At 35.6% G+C, this 20730-nt stretch overlaps 1 protein-coding gene across 1 annotated transcript in view; it reads left to right on the top strand.

The window, feature by feature from the left end:
• Positions 1 to 9682, top strand: part of TMEM196 (transmembrane protein 196) — a 51601-nt gene extending 41919 nt beyond the window's left edge. Inside the window, exons 2-4 of the mRNA XM_024738491.1 lie at positions 1177 to 1233; positions 5225 to 5479; positions 9507 to 9682. Coding sequence (XP_024594259.1) covers positions 1177 to 1233; positions 5225 to 5479; positions 9507 to 9566 — 372 coding nt within the window. The 3' untranslated portion in view covers positions 9567 to 9682. The remainder of the gene's footprint in view (positions 1 to 1176; positions 1234 to 5224; positions 5480 to 9506) is intronic.
• Positions 9683 to 20730: the final 11048 nt, after the last annotated feature.

Genomic DNA, 20730 nt, shown 5'->3' with positions numbered 1-20730 from the left:
CTTTTCCCCATGAATTTGAAAGGTCATCTATATTATATACCAAATTCTTATATATCTTTGTGGTCCCTTATGTGTCTTGCTGCATCATTGCTTGCTTTATAATCATTTTGTTCCCCTGTATGGAAAGTTCCCTGCAAAGGTAAATTTTTATTACCTATTATTTTTAATCAAATTTTGTTGGTGCTTCCCACAAGCATATTACTTATTTCAGATAATCCTTAGAGTATTTTGATGTGTATATTTTAAAATCTATTCATGTGTAAAATACTCAGTTAAAACCACTTTTATTATTAGTTCTGACTTGAGATAGCAACGTTTAAAAGAAAAATCAAATGAAAACAAGCTTAACCATATTCAGTTTTCTTTGCTAATCTGAAAGCCCTTATTAATGAGTTTATTATTTTACTTATATGGTTTACTTCCAGCAAAAGTATGCACAAATGGCCCTAAACGTTTCTCTCCAAATTAAACAATTTGCCCCTTTCTGATAACCAAAATGTGTAATAGTGCGGAACTGGTAGACGATTTATTGCAGCTGCTTCTGCAAAGCAATTATGTCACCAATGTACTTATTTACAAGCAATTACATACCACTGATAGCTTCATCCTGTTGTGTTCTTCTGACATTTCTGGTAGAATGAGGAGGCAGCTATTTTACCTGACACAGTTTGAGAGGTACAAAGAATATCTCTACACAAAAAACACCTCCCTGTCTGATGCCTTCTCTTTTTATGTGTGTTATATTCCCTTCCTCTAGCAGAGCCCATCGATTTCTAATTACTTAGTATGAAGGAATGTACCATACAGCCATACCAATGAATGTATCATACCACTTTTCTCCCGAGAAAATAGGAAGGGATAAGGAGACAGTGGAAGTAGGCAGGAGGAACAGAACTCTAAATTCATCTACTTCATCATTTTGCCTGGCGGTAAAACAGGTCCAAGTTCTGCTTAAATTCCACAATCACCTATATCAACTTTGCACAAAACTTTCATTCGAGTTTGCATTTTTATCCCTTACTATTCTAAAATCAGGTATTTTCCTTTTCAGCTTTTGATGGGAATGTAAAATGTCCAAGTTTCCCTGGAGAAAGTGTCATGAGTGAACTATCAACTAAAAACTAGGAGTTCTCTTATCTTTGGATATGAAATAATTGTTATTCTTTTCCTTTTCAGTTTCTTCTTTGCGGCATATGTGGAATATTGTGCGCCAAAAAAAAATCTGGACTTGTCGTAAGTTTTTGCCTTGTTTGTATTGTGTTTGAAATGTAAGAATTCAAAAAGGGAAATGATGACTAGCCAACTTTCATATCCTGAATGTTACTCATTTAGGATAAAAAGAAGACCGACACATAAATCCTGGCTTTTTTCTTTTCAAAGAAAACCATCAAGATTATTATAGACTATGACAAAAGAAAGGAGAAGCTTTGATATACTCTTTAAATACATGAATCTGCAACCCTTAATGACCGCTGTGATGGCAGTCTCCACTTTTCGTTTATAGATTCCCAGACACTCACAAGAATCCTTCACTGAGCTGAAAAAGACAGAGCTTGAGTTCATGGGAAATTTAACTGTTTAGATATGGAGCTGGGCCTAAAGATTACTAGCCTTGACTGTGAAGTTAATTTTGCAAAGCAGCAAAACAGCTGTGTGGTTATAGTTGTAGTTAATTCCCAAAGGTTTTTAATTTATTTTATGACTGTGAATGCAAATGTAAGCGTTCTCAGAAGTTTATGGTACTGCTGTGGGTTTCGGGGGTTGTGGAATACACTCCCAGTTCACTCTGATATTGGCTGGAGGAGGATTTCTGTGTGCTGCAGTGTGGATTCCCTACTGTCTTTCATGACATTTTTTGAGAGTTAGAAAGTAGGAAAAAGCATGTTTATTTCTTTGAGGACAATAGGAAATATCACAGACCTTTATAAGTTGGCAAAATATATTGTACATGGACCCTAGAAAGTGGTCTTTGAGACTGAAAAAAGGAGAAGGGGACCAGGATACCAGGGAAGGGGAAGTATTGCAGTCATTTGTTCAACTCCTTTTTCTAATCACAGTTTTCTTTGTGAGAATACCTACTGCGACAAGAAGGGTGAAGCCCCCATTGCTTTAGATATGTGAGATATAATTTTTAAAAATTACATTAAGGGAAACCTTTGGATAAAAATTTTTTTGGAGGCTTGTAATTTGCATTTGTGATTCTCCCATCACTCTTACTATGGTTTGCTTGCTTTCTACGCTTTTCCTCTAGCAAAACTCTTCATGGCTATACAGTAACAATTTCTTGGAACATGGATGAAAGAAAAGGAAAGGAATAAAGGAGAGAAGGAACAAAAGAAGGAAAGAAGGAAAGAAAGGGGGAGGGAGGGAGGGGAAGTAATGAAAAGGGAGGGAGAGGAGAGGGAGAAAGGAGGAAGGGGGAGGGGAGGGCCAGGGAGGGGAGACATCTAAGTCAGTCTGGGCTGCTGTAACAAGGTACCATAGACTGGGTGGCTTACAAACCACAGAAATTTATTTCTCACAGTTCTGGAGCCTGGAAGTCCCAGATCAGGGTGCCAGCATAGTTGGATTCTAATAAGACTCTCTTCTGGGTTGCAAATTTCTGGCTGTGTTCTCACGTGGCAAAAGAGGGAAGCGGGCTCTCTAGAATCTCTTATAAAAGCAGGGACCCTGTTCATGAGGGCTCCACTCTCATGACCTAATTATCTCCCAAAGGTTCTGCCTCCAAATACTATAATATTGGGGATTAGGCTTCAAATATGAATTTTGGAGGGACACAAACATTCAGTTCATAGCAGAAGGGAAGGGAAGGGATTTTTTTAAAGGCCACTAGCGTCTTTTCTGTTTTCCTAATTCTCTTATAAGTTATAAAAAAAAATTATAAGATCTAAGCTTTTTAGAAACTACCATCCACTTTATCCTCCTGTACCATCTGAGGTTCCCATAGATGACATTAACTGTCTAAGATTCTCTACCCTTTAATCAAATTGTGTGAAAATTTCTCCACTCCAAATAACTCTAAAGTCTAGAATCTCTAGTCTGGTAAGATTTAACAATAGTATATGGTTATAAACTTGGTACAGATTTTAACGTTTTAATTCCTGAGTGAGAATGTTCTGTCTGCACATGTTAATGAAGTGTCATACCTTTAAGGAATTAATGGCAATAACATCAGGAGAGATAGTGTTTTCCTGTAATAGTCTATTAAATTTGTTATTTATTTTATTAATTAACAGTAATTCATTATTTGAAGGCTAGAATGTAATATCCTTCCATATTTTCTGGGAATGAGTAAACACCAAAATATATTTCCAAGAAACAGCATGTCATTTGAATATACTTTAGAAGGAAGTATAACTGATTGATTCTATTTGACATTGGGAGCTACAATTTCCCACTTGGGGTGATTCGTTGATTTGGTAATTGACATTCAATGCTATATTTCATCAACCATTAGAAGATTATACTCATCCATCACTGGGTTTTCAGTTTTGGTGATAAGTACAGAAAGACAGACACAATCAGGAATGCTGAATTAAGTCAGAGAAAGAAAACAAACTACCTGTAGTTCATTCTGCCCATTGTTCTATTTCATACATCCATGGCCTTACCCTTTGCTGGGAACTACATGCACTTAGCCTAGATGAACTGTTGTCAAGGAGGCCTTGTCTGAAATCCATGGTTGGGCTACATTCCCCTGCTCCATACTCCAAGGGCTACCTTTCATCCTTCTTTCTTAATATTTGCCATATTATGTTGGAACGTTGGATCTTCTCTCACACAAGGCTGCAGTGTTCTCAAGGGGAATAACTATGAGCTGTTCTTTTTTTTTGTAATGACAACTGCTGCCTCACTCATGGCCTAACAGATGCTATGTGCTCATTAAGTGTTTGCTAAAGTCAACTAACTGTCAACAGAAAATAATACCTAATAAAGTAAAATTAAATGCTAACCTAAGTTATATAGCTGTTTGCCCTGTGGACTTATGCCAAAGGAGATCAGTCAAGTCCAGCAATGCTTTCTGAGGAAGTTAGGACTAGATTTGTGTCAGTCTTCCCTCTAGGGAACCAAGAAAGAAGCAAAATAATTTCCAGGAAATGAAAATATCATTGAAATGGGAATGAACAAGCTATACTGAGGGACAAGGGAGGTGATTAGAGTAGAGACAGTGTTCCAGAGAAAAATGGAAATCGGGTTGGATAATTAAATTAGTATCACACTATAAAGTATCATCAAAGCTCATGGGAGAATTTAGACTAGACACAAATACAGAATAAAATTATTAAAGCTATTGGAATATTAAATTTATTAAACATTTACTGCACAAAAGGCATTGTGTTGTGCTTGGTTCTGCCAGAGATCCTATGATATTTAGGTTGAATAAAAACCCCTAGCTCAAAAAAAAAAAACAAAAACCAAAAACCCTAGCTCTATTAACAGAGACCCAGATCAAGCGAAGAGTAGGATCAAAAGGAAAGCTACATCCTGCGTTTCTCCATAGCGGTCAACCAAACAGTGGTTTTGGACTATCTATTGTGTGGTGTCACAGAGTAACAAAAGATTTGTAACATAAAGCACCAGTTCATAGAGGGTCCCTAAACTATCTCTTGGGAAAATAGATACTAAAACGATAAAATTCTTATAAATGAAAACAAAAAGGAGTTAACTAAATTCCCTAAGCTCACACAGCTAGAGAAGTACGGGGAGGTTTGAAGCTCATTGGAACTAATGACATTTCAGGGAGAAGACATTTAAATATTGGGGGGCGGGGGTGGGAATTAACAGAGAAACCGTAATTTGAGTCAAAAAATCTGGATTCAATTCTTAAATTTGAGTGTTAACTGCTCATCATTCATTTTCCAAATGTATATCACCTCTCAGAGGATAGCTTGGTGGGTTAATTGAAATGCATAGTAGCACGCAATAGATATTAAATATTATTTAAATCTGAATCTACCTAGAAGATAAATTTTGCTTACTTCAGAGTTTTCATAAGATGTATCCCTGGCCTTTATATAGTCAACTATTAATTCCTGAAACACTGTGGTCTACTCCCTCTCCACTGAGTCAGAGTGCAGGGAATCTTGGTGAAAAGAGAGCCCCTGTCCTCTAAGAAGCACCAGAAGCACCTTCTCTGTATTGTAATTCAGCCATCCTTGACGTGCAGCAGGTCGGTGCAGTGTGTTCCAGTCAGCTTTAACTCCCCCTCTCTTTTTCGTATCAGATGATCCTCTTTTCTGCCTGCTGCATCTGTGGACTCATTGGGGGCATCTTGAATTTTCAGTTCCTTCGGGCAGTGACAAAGAAGACCTCTTCCCTCTATCCCCTGCATCTCGCGTCCATGTCTCTTGCGTGCATTGGGATCGGGGGCTGCACCCTCTCTTCGTGGCTCACTTGTCGACTAGCCAGCTATGAACAGAGGAGGATGTTCTCAGAGAGGGAGCATTCTCTGCATCACTCTCATGAAATGGCTGAGAAAGTGAGTTTTGTACCTCTGCCTCTCATTGCTATCACATGAAGACTGCAGTCAAATCTAGGTGAATCAACTTGCAGCTTTAGATGAGAATTTGAGGAATTGGATTTTATAAAAATTTGGCCCTATTGGACTAAGAATAGGAATTTTAAATTATTTTTTCCCTGTAATTCTGGGCACACCTATTTTTGACATAATTTTCTCTATCTGTATAAAAACACAGCTCCTAAAATAGAACTAATAAAATATTGAATGTCTTATAAATATGGATTTTTAACGTAGTGTCCTGAGGAAAAACATAAACTAAAAACACTCTCAACTCAATAATATCAGTTTTAGAAATCCGATGGCTTCTCCTTTCTAACTCACCCCTTGTGCTTGTAAGTAGATGCATTTGATTATGTAAATTAGATTTTCACGCATAAAGGGGCCTTTTAATAAGGCAACAAAAAGCCCTGCCTATCAGTGCAGATATTACAATACACATAAAGCTTCATTTAATTCTCATCTAAGCTTCATGCATATTTGGGTAGCTTTGCCTGTATTTTAAATAATGTTCCTTGCATAATTGTTTCATGATACCCATTCAAACAAGAAGTTACATTTATTGCATCAAAGGACAAATGATATAGTGAGCTGTCTGTGTTTCTTCTACATTTTGCCCATGTTTCTTAATTCAGCTCCTGCTACTGGATCTATTAAGGAAAAGATAAAACATTTGTAAAATAAACTCACTAACATAATGGCCACATCACATTTTACTTGATACCATGGAAATAAAATTGCATAACAACAGAATAGAAGAAAAAGTAGCACGAGTTACAACTGCATACTTCTTTATAATGTGATTTTAAGAAAAAATATTCTGTAGTTTATGTGTCTCCCTTTCATATACAATTTATACACTCAAATAAGGAGAGTAGACGCTCTTAAATTGTTCCCAGAAAGCAATTTTAAACAGATCTACATGTATCCTTCAAAAAAGAATTAATAGTCCAAATAGCAGGACTGGTAATTTAAAGAAATGGATTGTTAAAAATAGGTTATCATTATATATTTGGATAATGGCTCTTTTGTGCTCTATTTTTATATTAGTGTGATTTAGGTTTCTGTGTCTATGCTTGTGCAATATTTATTGTATGATTGTTATATTTATATTAGAGATTGAGGGCTATTGAAATAACCGACTTGCCCAGCTGCCCGGTGGTGCCCCCGACACCAGAGTTACCTACAAGGTACGCTGATTTCTAGGGAGTTACCATGTTGTAATGTCACTGCAGGAAGCACTGCCTCTTCTAGGAAGCCATGATGTCAGCAGATCAGTCTGGACTGATGCTGTGATATTGTTCCTCAAAGTATTGCTTTTGTGAGAACTACTTTGAGGACCTGATATAAACCAACATGGCAAAGTCTTGCAGCTTGAAAGTTGGTTGAGTATATATTCAGCCTGCCTGTGAGCATCCAAACACATGTCTGCTTGGATGATTTGTGACTCCTTTATTCTCTGCTACATCATGATTCTGACTCGATATCATCATTCACAGACCAGAGTTTTGTTTTTAATAATACATGTGTCGATAAAGGCAAACTTTGTATTGCTCTCATGCTAAAGCTGCATGAGTAGATAACTTAAGTTTGACACTAATACAGTAAAAATTCTGTATAAAAGCTTTTTTCTTATAAACCTATCTGATATGATACATTTCAAATTTATTTCCCATATTTTATACTTCTGAAAATAAATAGTCACCATTCTTGCTTTGGTTAAAAAATATAATAAGAAATACAGGGAGTCACACAGATATTACGGCCCAATTGCAGAAAGTATATCCACTTGCAAACAGTCACAATTGGTCCTGCCCAAATTTAAAGTATAATCTTTTGCTAAATTGGACATGCCTATCTGCAAATAAACTGAAGATACTTGACCACTTAAAAACTAATTTTCACTGTTTTTTCCTACCAGTGATTTTTCTGTGTCCATATTAGGGTGACTTTAGTTAAGAAAATTCTTTCTTTTGGTAAGGTTTTTAAAAACTGGATTTTTTTCTTAATCCCACAATAAAAGTTTATACCTTAATTTTTTATGATTATTTTTAAGCTACTTTTTGAATGCAGAGTTATTTTAAGAGAAGTAAAGGCATCTATGAATCTTCTATAAATTCCTTAGAAAATTGTTTTTGTCCTACTAGAAGGAATAGAAATAGATGGATGAGTAAATTTTATTAAAGATCATTTTGGAGAGATCATTTCTATTTTTCTTGCCACCAGTAGTGAGTTTTTAAATGAAGCTCAAATCAGGTATCTTATCAATAAACTTACCCTCAGCCCAATAACCCCAATGTATTATCGGACCTAATTTCACAGTATATATCTAGCAGAGACAGCCTCTCAGTTATAGTGAACCATTGCCAGACCGTAGAGGCTGGCTATTGGCGCCCAAAGAACTTCTCCACTTTTTGACAGAGCTTTTACCCTAAACTGGTATGAGATTTTAGGCCTTAGGTAATTCCTCAGCACCTTATTAGGGTAGGTATAGTGGATACCCACATACAACACTACCCTTATGGCCTGGAAGGGGCAAGGCACTTTGCATGGAGAGATGGGTCTTGATGTGAGAAGAGGAAGAGTCTTCTTTGCATATTGTCTTCTTCCTCAGCATTTTCTTGACGGTAGCTCTGCCCCGTGTTCTAAAAGACACCAAAGTTTTCAAAAGCAAAGTTCCAAAATCAGACCAATTCCTACCTTCCAGTCTCTCACTGATTCTCCTAAGCAACTTTCAAAACCACCAAATCCAAGAAGTAAGCATCTGTATTTTACTCCATCTCCTATATTGAGTTTTCAAAGAGAAGATACTAAAAATGAGGCATGTGATATCTTTTCATTTCTGAAATAAAGATTTGGAAGAATTTCTAAGGTTTACAGAAGCAAACACATTACTTTTTACTTTTAATTCACCCAAACAGAAAGTAGATATACCTGATAGGCTTAAGATCATTGAGAAAATAATTTATTTCAATTGGAGTCCTCTTTACAGCTCTTTTGCAAATAGGCTTGTTCAAGTGGGGAAAGATGTTTTCATCTATTTTAGATAGTTTTGCCTAAATATTATTTATAATATGGTGCACTAACCATTATAAATGTGAATGGGCCTCACACGTCCTCATTACCTTTTCTTGTGTAGGGAAGAGTTTAACGTTTAACAAAACATATGAATTCAAAGCATCTGAATTTTTCTTAAATTAACATATTTTCTAAAATTGCAAGTGAAACTTTTTATGTAAGTTCATTCTTGATATCGAAATTTCTGTTGCCTTCCCATGTAGTTTTCCTTATTAACTACTTAGTAATTGATCTCTTAAAAAACATGTTAAGAGCTTTTTTTCTAATTTTTACTTTTAAATTTATTTTGTGTGTGTTTTTTTTTTTAACATTTTATTGGAGTATAATTGCTTTACAGTGGTGTGTTAGTTTCAGCTTTTACAGTTTGCTTTTTACTGTATGAGTGAAGTGTTGTGAAAAGCAATCTGTCCTACTGTGAATTATTAGTGATCTTCAGTTACAGATAGGCAATCCCCTGGTGGACATTTTTCAGTTCTTCACGAAAAGCCCACACATTTTTCTATAGAGCAAAGGTAACCCCTAGAACCTGTTGGCATTTTGTTGACATGCTCAACAGAGGAAGCTATACATTGAAAAAACTTAAGTATTTAACCATCTTCTTTCTAGGTGAGGTCTTTCCAAAACAGAGTTGAGGGCCGAGAGGGGAGACTAAGGGGGCTGGGGAGAGATTGAACTGTTGCTGTGGGTAGAAGACTTTGGTCTAACAGACTGTCACTTCAGTGTTTCATGGGTTCCAAGATGCCATGAAATTTCATTTCCTCAAATTCAGCAACAGCACTAATCCTTGTCCTTCCCCAAAAGTCAGCAAGTTTTTCAATGGCTTGAAATTTCTGTTTTGTAAACCCATTAATCAAATTAATGCCTTACTCTGAAAGTGAATTTTAATTAATTCATGTTATTTTCCTAACAGGAAATGACAGACAACATGAGCAATGGAGGACCACAGCTGATATTTAATGGAAGAGTATAATCAATATTTTAAAGAAGTGAACATTTTTTAAGATTTTCACGAGGCAAAGAAATACCAAAGGACTAGGAGATAAGTTAAAACAGTTCTTGCCTTTGCTGTTATCTCTCCTGAGTACTTACTAAAATTATTCTTCCTCAATTTGCCTCACTTTACTTCTTCAGCTTTTTTTTACTGGTGAAAAACTTTCCAGAAATGTTCTAGTACAGTAATTTCAACCAACTTTCCAGATTGTTCTAAAAAAGACTTTTCAGGAAGAAAAAAAAAAGGAATAGATAAAATAGAAAGATTCATATTCTACACAAACACTATTTGACTAGCATGAGTGTTAGATTTGTAATGACATATTTCATATAAGTAATTTAAAAGTGCAAATATCAAGAAATAATAATTTATTGATGTCTTTGTTCTGAAAGACGATGGCTTCAAAGAATGCCACAATTTAAAACCTCAGCAATGCCTTGTTATAAAATCATTGTAATTATTTTCAATTTGTGAATGAACTATATTTCATAATTTATTTGTAAATTACAAAAAAAAAAAACCAAAAAAACCAAAAACACCCTAAAACATAAAAAAGAGGTTTTTTTAGAGAGACAATATTAATCTGTATGATATTTTTGCATTTTTCCACAGAGTGAAAAGTTATAAATGAATATGTTTTGATTATACTGTGTAAATTGATGGGCATGTTCATGAATGAGCCTAAGAATAAAATAAAGTATGTGTGTGTGTGTGTATGTGTGTGTATATATACTGTAAATATAGAAAATATATATAGGACATATTTATAGCATTCATGAATGTAAATAAGTAGTAGAAAGGAAATTGTGGTGTTGTGGGGATATTGTCAAGATTCTATTCCCACAGAAATGGGAGAGCAATTGTTCAAGGCTTTTCTATGCCCACAAAGTCACATTTAATTTCTACTAAATTTTTTCAGTTTTATTTCTTTATTACGTCTGCTGTATGTAAATATCATTGTGGCTGATATTATGGAGTTAAGTGATCTGAATAGTGGAGTATCAAGATAGATTGCTTAATTATTTGGCCATTTTACTATTATTATGATATTTATGTAAGAACAATTATTAATATTGATTTATAAGCATAACACTTTAATTCAAATACTTTCACATTTATAAATATAGACAGAATGACTTGCAATTATTCGTGTTATTTATATTTCAAACACTTTACAGCTCAATTAAATTATATAAAAGGACAGATGATGTACGCCCAAAAGATGCAGGTACAATTAGCTTTGTTAGAATTTAATTCAGGTTTTTTGGTTTTGTTTTACAATTCACATGGAAAAATACAGACCATTTTTTAAGAATGCCTATATCCAAAGAGCCTGAAAGAGTTCTCTGTAGAAGGAAATTAAAAGATAGGCTTATATTTACACAGCTAAATTCAACCCTCTCTTCCATAACGGAATGTTAAAATAGTAATCTATGACACTACATGTAGGCGAGAAAATGGCTTGGTCTTTGAAAATATTTGTGAGAATATAACTTGTGGCAACAGATAAAGAAAGTATATATTTTAAAATATATAACTCATTGTATTGTACACTTTTATTATTCCGCAAAGCTAATCAGTTTTCAGGTCATTTTTTATAAGTTACTTACTGAACGATAGGTAAATTAGCACCTTTAATATCCAGTATGACAACATGTTATAATTTAGAAGCAAAATATAGGTTTTAGTTGGGCTAGCAAAATAAAAATAATGCCAGTTAATGGAAATCTGGAGGTCTTTTAGTTTTATAACAACTTGATCATCACCTACCCTATTTAAATCAGCTTATAAAAAATCTGGTTGTATATGTTCAAAAGAAATGACGGGACTGTGGTTGTCTGGTGTAGTTTTTTAAGTCTCTCAACTCGTATGAACAACTTCACTAGCCAGCAGATTTACGGAAGTGGCCCACAAATGCAGCCTCAAATAATAAATCAACTTCACTTCTGTTTATTTGATGCCATAAATAGGCATGATCTTTGTCACTGAAAATCTATACTATATAATGCAGGTATTTTGTGTGTATATGGTTCTCCTGATTTTATGCAAGGATGTAGTTTTGTACTGAAAGAATAACCACTGACTCTAATTTTAGGTGGCATTTCTTTGTAGACATGTTTGTACAATACAGAGTTATAATACATCAGTAAGATGTTTTAATTTCTTTTGAAATGATATGTAAAATCACCCATTAAAGGACAAAAGTAGGCATATCACTGCGTAGACATAGAGTTAAGAAGAGATGCCATCATCACAGTTATTCCAGTAGTCTACAGTGTATTTAACCAAGTATAGATGTATCTTTAATGTAATTATTTTAACTCAGTAGTTTCAGGACTCAGTTATTTAGAGTGATTTATTTGGGATATGTAGTGATTCTTTTTGAGATAAGTAGGGGAAGTTAGGAAGACATTGTTCAAGTACTTAAAAATTTAATTTTCATAAAACATTGAACTATGAACTAGAATATTTTAAGTGACCACATTACAGTTTTAGCATGAGCCCACACTTGGGAAAAAGTAATGTGATACTAAATTAGAAAAAAATATGTGAAACTAATGTGGTGGTGTGCTGTAGAGACTAGCTACAGGAAGGTGCAGTAATTATAAGCATAAAACAATAAAAGTGGACTCTGCCTGAAAAATTTTCAACATATGTGTGTGTGTCTCTACACATACATATATATAATATGAACTGCTTAGAAGTGGGACATAGTATGATGACTCTGATATGTCTATATAATAAATGGTGTGTTTTGAAACTACATATGGTGTGAGCTTTCTTTCCATCACGATACAAAAAATAATTTCCCCAATAACTTGATGAATAGATGTGCAGTTCTGAGTTTGGCAGGGGACAGGATGCTGTGAATGAGGAGAGGACATGGGATTAAGAAAGGGCATTTAATCTTTCCTGTTTGAGCAAATGGGAAAGATTAAAGTACGCTCTGATGCAGACAGGAAGTGGTTGAAGATACAGGATAAAATGAGCATGATAAAAGAAGGTGAGATCCCTAAAGAGGCAGGAGGAAATAGGTTAGAGATCATAGGAGACAGAATTAACTAGAGATAGGAGATCTCACAAATGAAATCTTTACTTGAAGTATTTAGAGAACTCTGCTGACCTATTTGGATTTGTCAGATTGGTTGCTACTGGCATTTAGGGTGGACAGTAATGCATTGTGCAGACTGTACTATGCATTTCAGGCCATTAAGCATCTCTGGCCCCCACCCACTAAATGCCAGGAGGACATTTCAGTTGTGACAATAAAATACTGTCCAACAAATTTGCACTTATATCTTTGGTAGGGAAGTTTTGCCCCCGAATTTAGAACCACTGAGGAAAACCCTTGAACATGATCCAGAGCAACCAATGTTAGGGCTACCCACAAGTGTAAATGTGAATTGCTCAGGGTCATACGTTCACTGTTCTAAGGTCTAACTGTATTATCTGATACAGTCGTCACAATCCTATCCACATGTGATTATTTAAATTTAAACATAAATTAATTAAAACAAAATCAAATATTCAGTTTCTCAGTTGAGCTAGTCATGGTCCAAGTGCTGAACAGCCACATGTGGACAACAGGTATAGAATATTTTTCATCATCTCAGAAAGTCCTGTTGGACAATGCTAGTCAAAAGCACATCGAAGAGAATGGTTCCTCACCCTCAGTACTTATAAAACTTCTTCCACAGTCAGCCAATTATCATTAGAACAGAATGTGTGAAAAGAGTTGGTAAACACTCCATGGAATTTGAAGTTGATGAACCAGTTAAATCCAAGGACTGAACGAAACTAGCAAAAATACAGTGTAGGTCAGACACGTAGTAAAGTTAAGTTGCATTAGAGATTTCATGTTTAAAAACAAAATCTGTTCATGCAAAGATTCCACTAAATTATTAAATATTTTATGTTTGACAGATAAAGTGAGATGTATAACTCCTATTTTCGAAGAAATTTATTCATCTTATCACCATGTGTCAATGGAAAATTCTGCATTTCTTGGGCTTGAGAAGGTGAGAACAGTATGCTGCCCTCTACTCTTCATTGACTTAGCTTGAAAGTGGCATGTTTAGAACCACATTTTCAAAAATTATTTAGCAAATACATTTCAGAAACTTAGAGAGAGCATCTTAAGTACCATTTGGTTAGAACACCGTTTCCAAATAAAGTTTCAGAACTTGGCATCACTTCACTCTTTTCTCCCTTAAATCATTTTTCTGGAAACATATGTAATATTTCTTACTCAAAGTATATGACAGCCAAGAAGTGCAATTATTCCGAGTCCATAAATCACACGTCATCAGTTACTCACAGCAGAGGAAACCAATTCAGAAATTGCTGGAATGTGGATGCCTAGTAAAGTTATACAAAAGGATTTTTTTAAAGCTCTTTTTGTCAGGAAAATTATCTACTGAATACAAAATCTTTTACTAGGAATGTAATTCCCAAGAAATATATTGCGAAAAGTCAAATTCTAGATCTAAAAAAATTTATTTCACTATTTTAACAGTTCAGTATTATCTACATCAATTAACGATAGGCAGATCTAGGAGCATCTTCACTTTCCTTCACATTAGCTAAAGACTACTGATTTCAAAGCTTTTCCTGCCTTAACATCCAAAGGCTGTGCTTCTTCAGCCACACAAGGCATTGCAAGCCTTACCCCCAAGGCCAAAATGTACTGTGTTACTGAAAATTGCTAGAGAGACTCTAGGAGCTTCACAGAAAAACCTAAAATCATGTCAAATTTGCATTGTTTTTTATTGACTACAGTGATCGTTCCTTGTTATTAATCAGGATATTGGTCTCCACCTACTCACTAAGGCAGGGGACCTCAAACGTCATTCCACAACCTCTGGGGCTGAGGCTAGAAGAAATCCCTTGGGCGCTCCAAGCTTACTGCCCAGGCAAGAAAGCCACAGCCCTTTGTGGGTGGCTATACAAGCCAACACTGTCCTTCACTCTGTCCCTTACTGTGAATCAGCAAGAAAAGAGGTAACATTCAACCTTATTCACATAAACGGACTTGAAGGGCCCTATGCTGCTAGATGTCCACTGCCCCATTACTATCCCCAGAGTCTTTCAAGATTTGGACATATCTGTCTTTTCTGTCTTCTAAGTGTATTAATACTTTTACATCAATATCTGAGCAGAATACAATAAAGGCTCTGTGTCCTTTATAATTAAACAAATTGCAGGAAAGAATACCAAGTTTTCAAGTCATGATAGAGAGGCAGTATCAGCCTATTGCCATCTGTCAGCAAAACCTATGGTGGTGTAGCAGGTAAAAGACAACCATTTATTAAGTGCTATTATAATGTACATTGTCTATAAATGTGACTATTCCTCTGTCACATTAATAGCATTTATTTTATTTGGAATAAAGAAAAGGTGGCAAGACATCAGTATTTCACCCGAAAGGTGAGGTCATTTCTGGCTGTAACCGTGACTCTTAAAAGTCATTCAACCAAATCATGCAACTTATATACACTTAGGTCTAAAACGCAAACCACAACTCCACTGCGTATGAAGCACTCCCCTTGACTTGTTCTGCTTCTTCTGATTTCAGATCCAAAATCTGCTCTGTGGTGCTACCTTGATTTTGGTTTCTGGCCCCTGAACTTGAACCTGAGACTTTATCTTCTCTCTGGTTGTCAGTCTTTGACTGCCACAGCCATGTGCTTCACTCTAAGCAAACAGGACTTCAGCAGCATTAGTTGCCTGGCAAACAGGCATGTGCTCAAATTGAAAACAGGAATTCAAAGGAAGGATCTCAGGTGACTAAAGGGAAAGCTTGAGCTCTCCATACCTTGAATGTAAAAAGGCTGAAAAATCTAGGTGGTCATTGGAGACAGCCAGGGAGCTGTAAGTCAGAAACCAAGGCAAGATCATTTTTCCTTTTTTTCTTTCTTTTTTTAAATCGGGGTATAATTGCTTTACAATGTTGTGTTAGTTTCTGCTGTACAGCAGAGTGAATCAGCTACAGTTATACGTATATCCCCTCCCTCTTGGACCTCCCTCCCACCACACCCCCATCCCATCCATCGAGGTCACCACAGAGCACCAAGCTGAGCTCCCTGCGCTATACAGCAGGTTCCCACCAGCTATCTGTTTTACACATGGCGGTGCACATATGTCAGTCCCAATCTCCCAATTCATCCTATCCCCTGTCCACCTCCACCCCCGTGTCCACATGTCCGTTCTCTGCATCTGTGTCTCTATTCCTGCCCTGCAAATAGGTTCACCTGTACTATTCTTCTAGAGTCCACATATATGCGTTAATATAGAATATTTATTTTTCTCTTTCTGACCTCACTCTGTATGACAGATTCTAGGTCCATCCACGTCTCTACAAATGACCCAATTTCATTCTTTTTATGGCTGAGTAATATTCCACTGTACATATGTACTACATCTTGTCTATCCATTCATCTGTCGATGGACATTTAGGTTGCTTCCATGTCCTGGGTATTGTAAATAGTGCTTCAATGAACATTGGGGTCCATGTGTCTTTGGGCTTCATAAGGGGATTGGACCAGTAAGCTATAAAGAAAACTACTTTTATAATGAACAAAATTCTGCTTTTATATGTTAGATCTGTTCATTTCTTGTAGTATCTGTCTTTTTCTTCTTTTAAATCTCTAGTTTAGCCTACTCACCTGCACCAAAAAACATCAGATGAAGAGGTTTTATTCAAGCAGAGATAACACTGTCAGTAAGTATCATTCTAAAGCCGGTACGGTGCATGACAGCAGGAATCACACTAAGAAATGTCATGGGAAAGTGAGACACAAGGGAATAGAGTTGCTTTCATTTAGTTATTGGTCCTCCTCACCCAGAAATACCCATTTCAGTGTGAATTTTGGAGTTCCAGAGTTTTATTTGGCCAATGTGCCTTTTATGTAGTGTCTTCCCTTGTAAATTCTGCACACTGTTGCATTCTTTCACAAGTGAGAAAGTCCATTTTGCCACTGGATAAAGATAAATTCATTATTGCAATCATTTCCGAAGCATAAAAGTATTAAGAGCATCTTGTAGCCATAAGAGGAAGTGGAGAATATGATCCACTAGTATGCATTCTGTGTAATTACTTGAGAGTAAATTCTAGGTCAAAATGCACCATGTCTAAACTCCATGTTTATCTGCTTTCCACTCTCAAACTTTCCATACCACGTTCTTTGGAATATATTTAATGTCAAAGATCTGCGAGTTCACACCTACACGAACTCTGCAGCCAGCAAGTGGTTTATTAAACTACAGCTTTAAAGTAATATTCAAAAAACAGAAAAGGAAACAGTGTTCTCTTTTTGTTCTGCAGTGAGCTAAAGACAGATGGAAGTAGATGAGAATTTCCATAGACACCCCTGCAAGCACCATGTTTAATTTTATTGGCCAGATTCCTCGGGTTTGAAAACCTTGAAAGAGGGGTGTTGAAACTCTGTTGCAGAGATATCTACTTGAGAAGGATATAGGGCCTTAGGAAAAATACTGGCCCTAGTTTTCATCAAAGGACAGGGAGTTATATAAAGATGGCACCAAATCCTCAGAAAGTAACCCAACCCTTCTGATACCTTCTTAACCTCTTTCCAACCATCACCAGTGCATACAGCTACACGTGTACACCCACATACACAAACACACACCCCAAATGAAATTTATTATTTAACCCAATCCTTTTCACCTAGAATCTTTCATCCAAAAGGACTGTGAAGTTGCCTTCCTGGTAATGACTGACAGATACCTAGGTAGATACTTGCAACCTCAGGTGGGTGAAGCTAAACCATTGATATGATTTTATGATTTTATCTAAGTCCATATTTTAAAGTTCAGGTTTAAACAAATACACACACACACACACGTATATATACATGTAGAGAGAGAAAGAGAACTCTAACGCACACATTCCTAGGTAATAGTCAGAACATCTGAACTATGGCCAGGAGATAAAAATCTAAGCATAAAGATCAGGATGTTTCAACACTATTATATCTGGTTACCACGGAAGTCAGACACAAATAATTACCTATCTAGGGAGTGAAAATACAATGAACACTTAAGATTTTTGCCCTTGTTATTACCCTCATAAGCACCTAATGTGATTTACCGATAGTCTATTTATTAAAACTGTGTGAAAACTGTATTTATATATTAAAGATGAGAAAAATGGTTGCCTCTATACTGAAGAAGTTGAGTAAACACTGACTCTTCATGGGAACTGTCAATTTATGTATCCTTTGAGAAATTTTGAATTAATAAAAATATTCAAATAGTAAGATAATTGAAGCATAGTAGTGTTTAAGATAAAATTATCACATTAGATAAACAATTTTTGTACATCTTCTCTTTTTTACAAATGAAAGTGTGTCCGGGTGTATTTGTTGTTAATTTAAAATGGCTGTGCCTCTTATTTCAGTGACAGAAGAATTGCAGGAGGATTTGACTATGCCTTAGAGAAAACAGAACATATACGTGTGTTAATACAATAAGAATAACACATGTTTTGTAGAGGACTGTTTTCTTTCATGAAGATTGTTCTCTACTCCTTGGAAATAATCCTATTTTGACTTAGTTTGAATTTGTTTCAATAGATAGGTTGTAAGGCAAAATTTACCATAATGTTATCCCTTTCAATATAATGCAAAGGGGAACGTAAACTGAAATTCTTCTCTCAGTATAAGAAATGCATGGAAATTAGGTAATGGCTTCTACCCTTCTGAGTCAATGTAAATTGGGTACTATTTTATGTTCCTTATTTTAAAGACTTTATTGTGTTTGAACACTAAACCATATGAAAGAAGTAATTAACTACATTGTTGATTATCATTATTTACATCAGTTATACCTGAACAGAAATAATAAATTCAGAGCCTCTCTTCTGTATTTCAAGCCTCTTTACAGCCCCTGGTTCTCAAACTTCAGCGGGTATTATAATCACCTAGAGCACTTGGTAAAATGTATTGCTGGGCTCCATCCCAGAGGTGTGATTTAGTAAGCCTGGGTGGGGCCTAAGAATCTGCACTTCTAACTACTTCCCAGGTGATGCAGCTGTTGCTGGTCCAGGGGCCTGACTTTGAGGACCACCAATAAAATATAACCTCATTAAAGCAGTCAGGTCTTAACTTATAGACAGATACATTTGAATAATTTCATTTCTATGTATTTTCAGCAATAGCTATAGCTTGCAAAATATAAAATCAATTACATCCAATAACATGTAATGCAGTGTGCTTTATTATTTCTTTTTCTTCAGTGCAAGCACGGTGTACATCTGTTAGTTCAACAATCTAAGAAGCCAGTAGGAAGGGCTTTCAGAGTCAAAACTTGATCCTATGTCCTTTATTGAAGGATTATAGGTAAAAAAAAAAAAAAAAAACAGCTGTCAATAAATAGTTGCCTTGGTTTTTGCCATCCCTACAGTACTTTGTGCTAAAGCAAAACTTTATAAATTTAAAGCTCATGTTTGCCATCTGCTGACACATTTGTGAATTACAAGTAGTCTGCATGGTTGGTATATATTGTGTTCAGATTTTTGTGTTTTGTTTCTTCATTTCCAAAACCCATTAGGTAAATTTTATACATGTATTTTCCCCAAAAGCACTGTATTTCACAATTTATTGAACAACTAAGATACAACTGTTTCCCAAACTGAACACATTTATTTCAAACAGCTAGTTTGTATTGAAGCTATTTTAATTTTTCCTACTGACAAATGAAATTGCAAGTTTGTCAGTAGGAAATTGTAAAATCTTCAATAACGGGAATCCTTTTGCTGATTTTCTGATTTTTTAGTATAAAACAATGCACACTCAATATAATAATATATGAAAATTCACTCAAAGGGAAAAAAGCCATAAACCAACCCACCCTCAAGAGATAACTAATATTAATACACGGTATTTATATATCCATATTCTTTTCTAATCACATAAGTGTGCATATTTCCTGGAAAAATCAAAGCATACAGCTCAAATTACTTTGTAATTTATTTTGGCCAAACCACCAATTATCGCATATTTATATTGCTCCAGGGATTCTTTGATCGAAAGAAATAGAAACAGACTAACATAATACAGTGTATGTGTGTGCATGTTGGGGAGGTAAGGATCAGTGGTTAAAAAAAAAGTATAGCAAGTTAAAGGAACACTTTTCTCTCTTTCTTTGGGGTCAGTGGACATGAGGTCAAAGTCATTTCTAACCTCTTCTCTTTTTGAAAAAAGGGGGATTTTCCTAGCACAGACTTGCCTTTGGCTTGACAGGGCTTTTCATGAGACAGGGACCATTGTTGCCTGACTTCCTATTACACTTTGATCAAATTTTAGAGAAAAAGGAAATGGTGCAAACTGAATATAGGTCACAATGAAATAAACTTTGTGTATGTGTGTGGGATGGGAGATAGGTAGGAGGGATCTCATTGTACTTCTGTTTTCTTCTTCCCTGGAGTGGTAGGTGGAATAGGTTAATTTGGGAAGGTTACTCCATAATGTTGAACATTTACACACAGGCTGAATCACCCTTTCACTCTTTGAAATCATGCAGAGTGTGAATAGTAGCTAACAATCAAACCAGATTTAAAACATTAAAAAGTAGAAAACAATTCTCAAAATCAAACAAGCAAATTGCCTTTGAACATCCAAAGAGTTACGTTACAAAACTACTTCATAGTTTAAATTTGTGTATAATCATTACTGGAGTAATTGATTTCAGGTAAGTTTTGTTTTGACTGAATTGTCTTGATGTCCAGCTTGTTTTTTACTAAATTGTGTTTGGACAAATTGTTTTCATTCATGTTTTATCATCTGCAGACAGCCTAGATGCATCTTGACTCCAAGGAGAGGTTTTGATTAAATTGGTCTGGAGTGCCCTCTAGGCATCAGGAGAAGTTAAAGCTCCTCAGGGGATTTTGATGTTCAGCCAAGTTTGAGAACACTGAACAAAGGGGTCCAGCACAGGACGGCTGTGTCGGCTGTAGGGCTTTGCAACAAAATCAAGGTAAAGTCTGTTACATTTCCCATTTATGGACTTAACATGTTCACCATTGGGCTTTGGGAGCGGTTTCTTCCAATTCTCATCTCTTGCTAAATTTGAAGTCAATTAAAGAATACTAAAGAAAATGCTTTTTACTTATTTGAACCTTTTA

The sequence above is a fragment of the Neophocaena asiaeorientalis genome, unplaced genomic scaffold (assembly GCF_003031525.2).
Source record: "Neophocaena asiaeorientalis asiaeorientalis breed wild unplaced genomic scaffold, Neophocaena_asiaeorientalis_V1.1 scaffold89, whole genome shotgun sequence".
NCBI classification, from domain to species: domain Eukaryota; kingdom Metazoa; phylum Chordata; class Mammalia; order Artiodactyla; family Phocoenidae; genus Neophocaena; species Neophocaena asiaeorientalis.
Note: the sequence above shows the minus strand (reverse complement) of the source record. Positions and strands in the feature narration are given on the sequence as shown.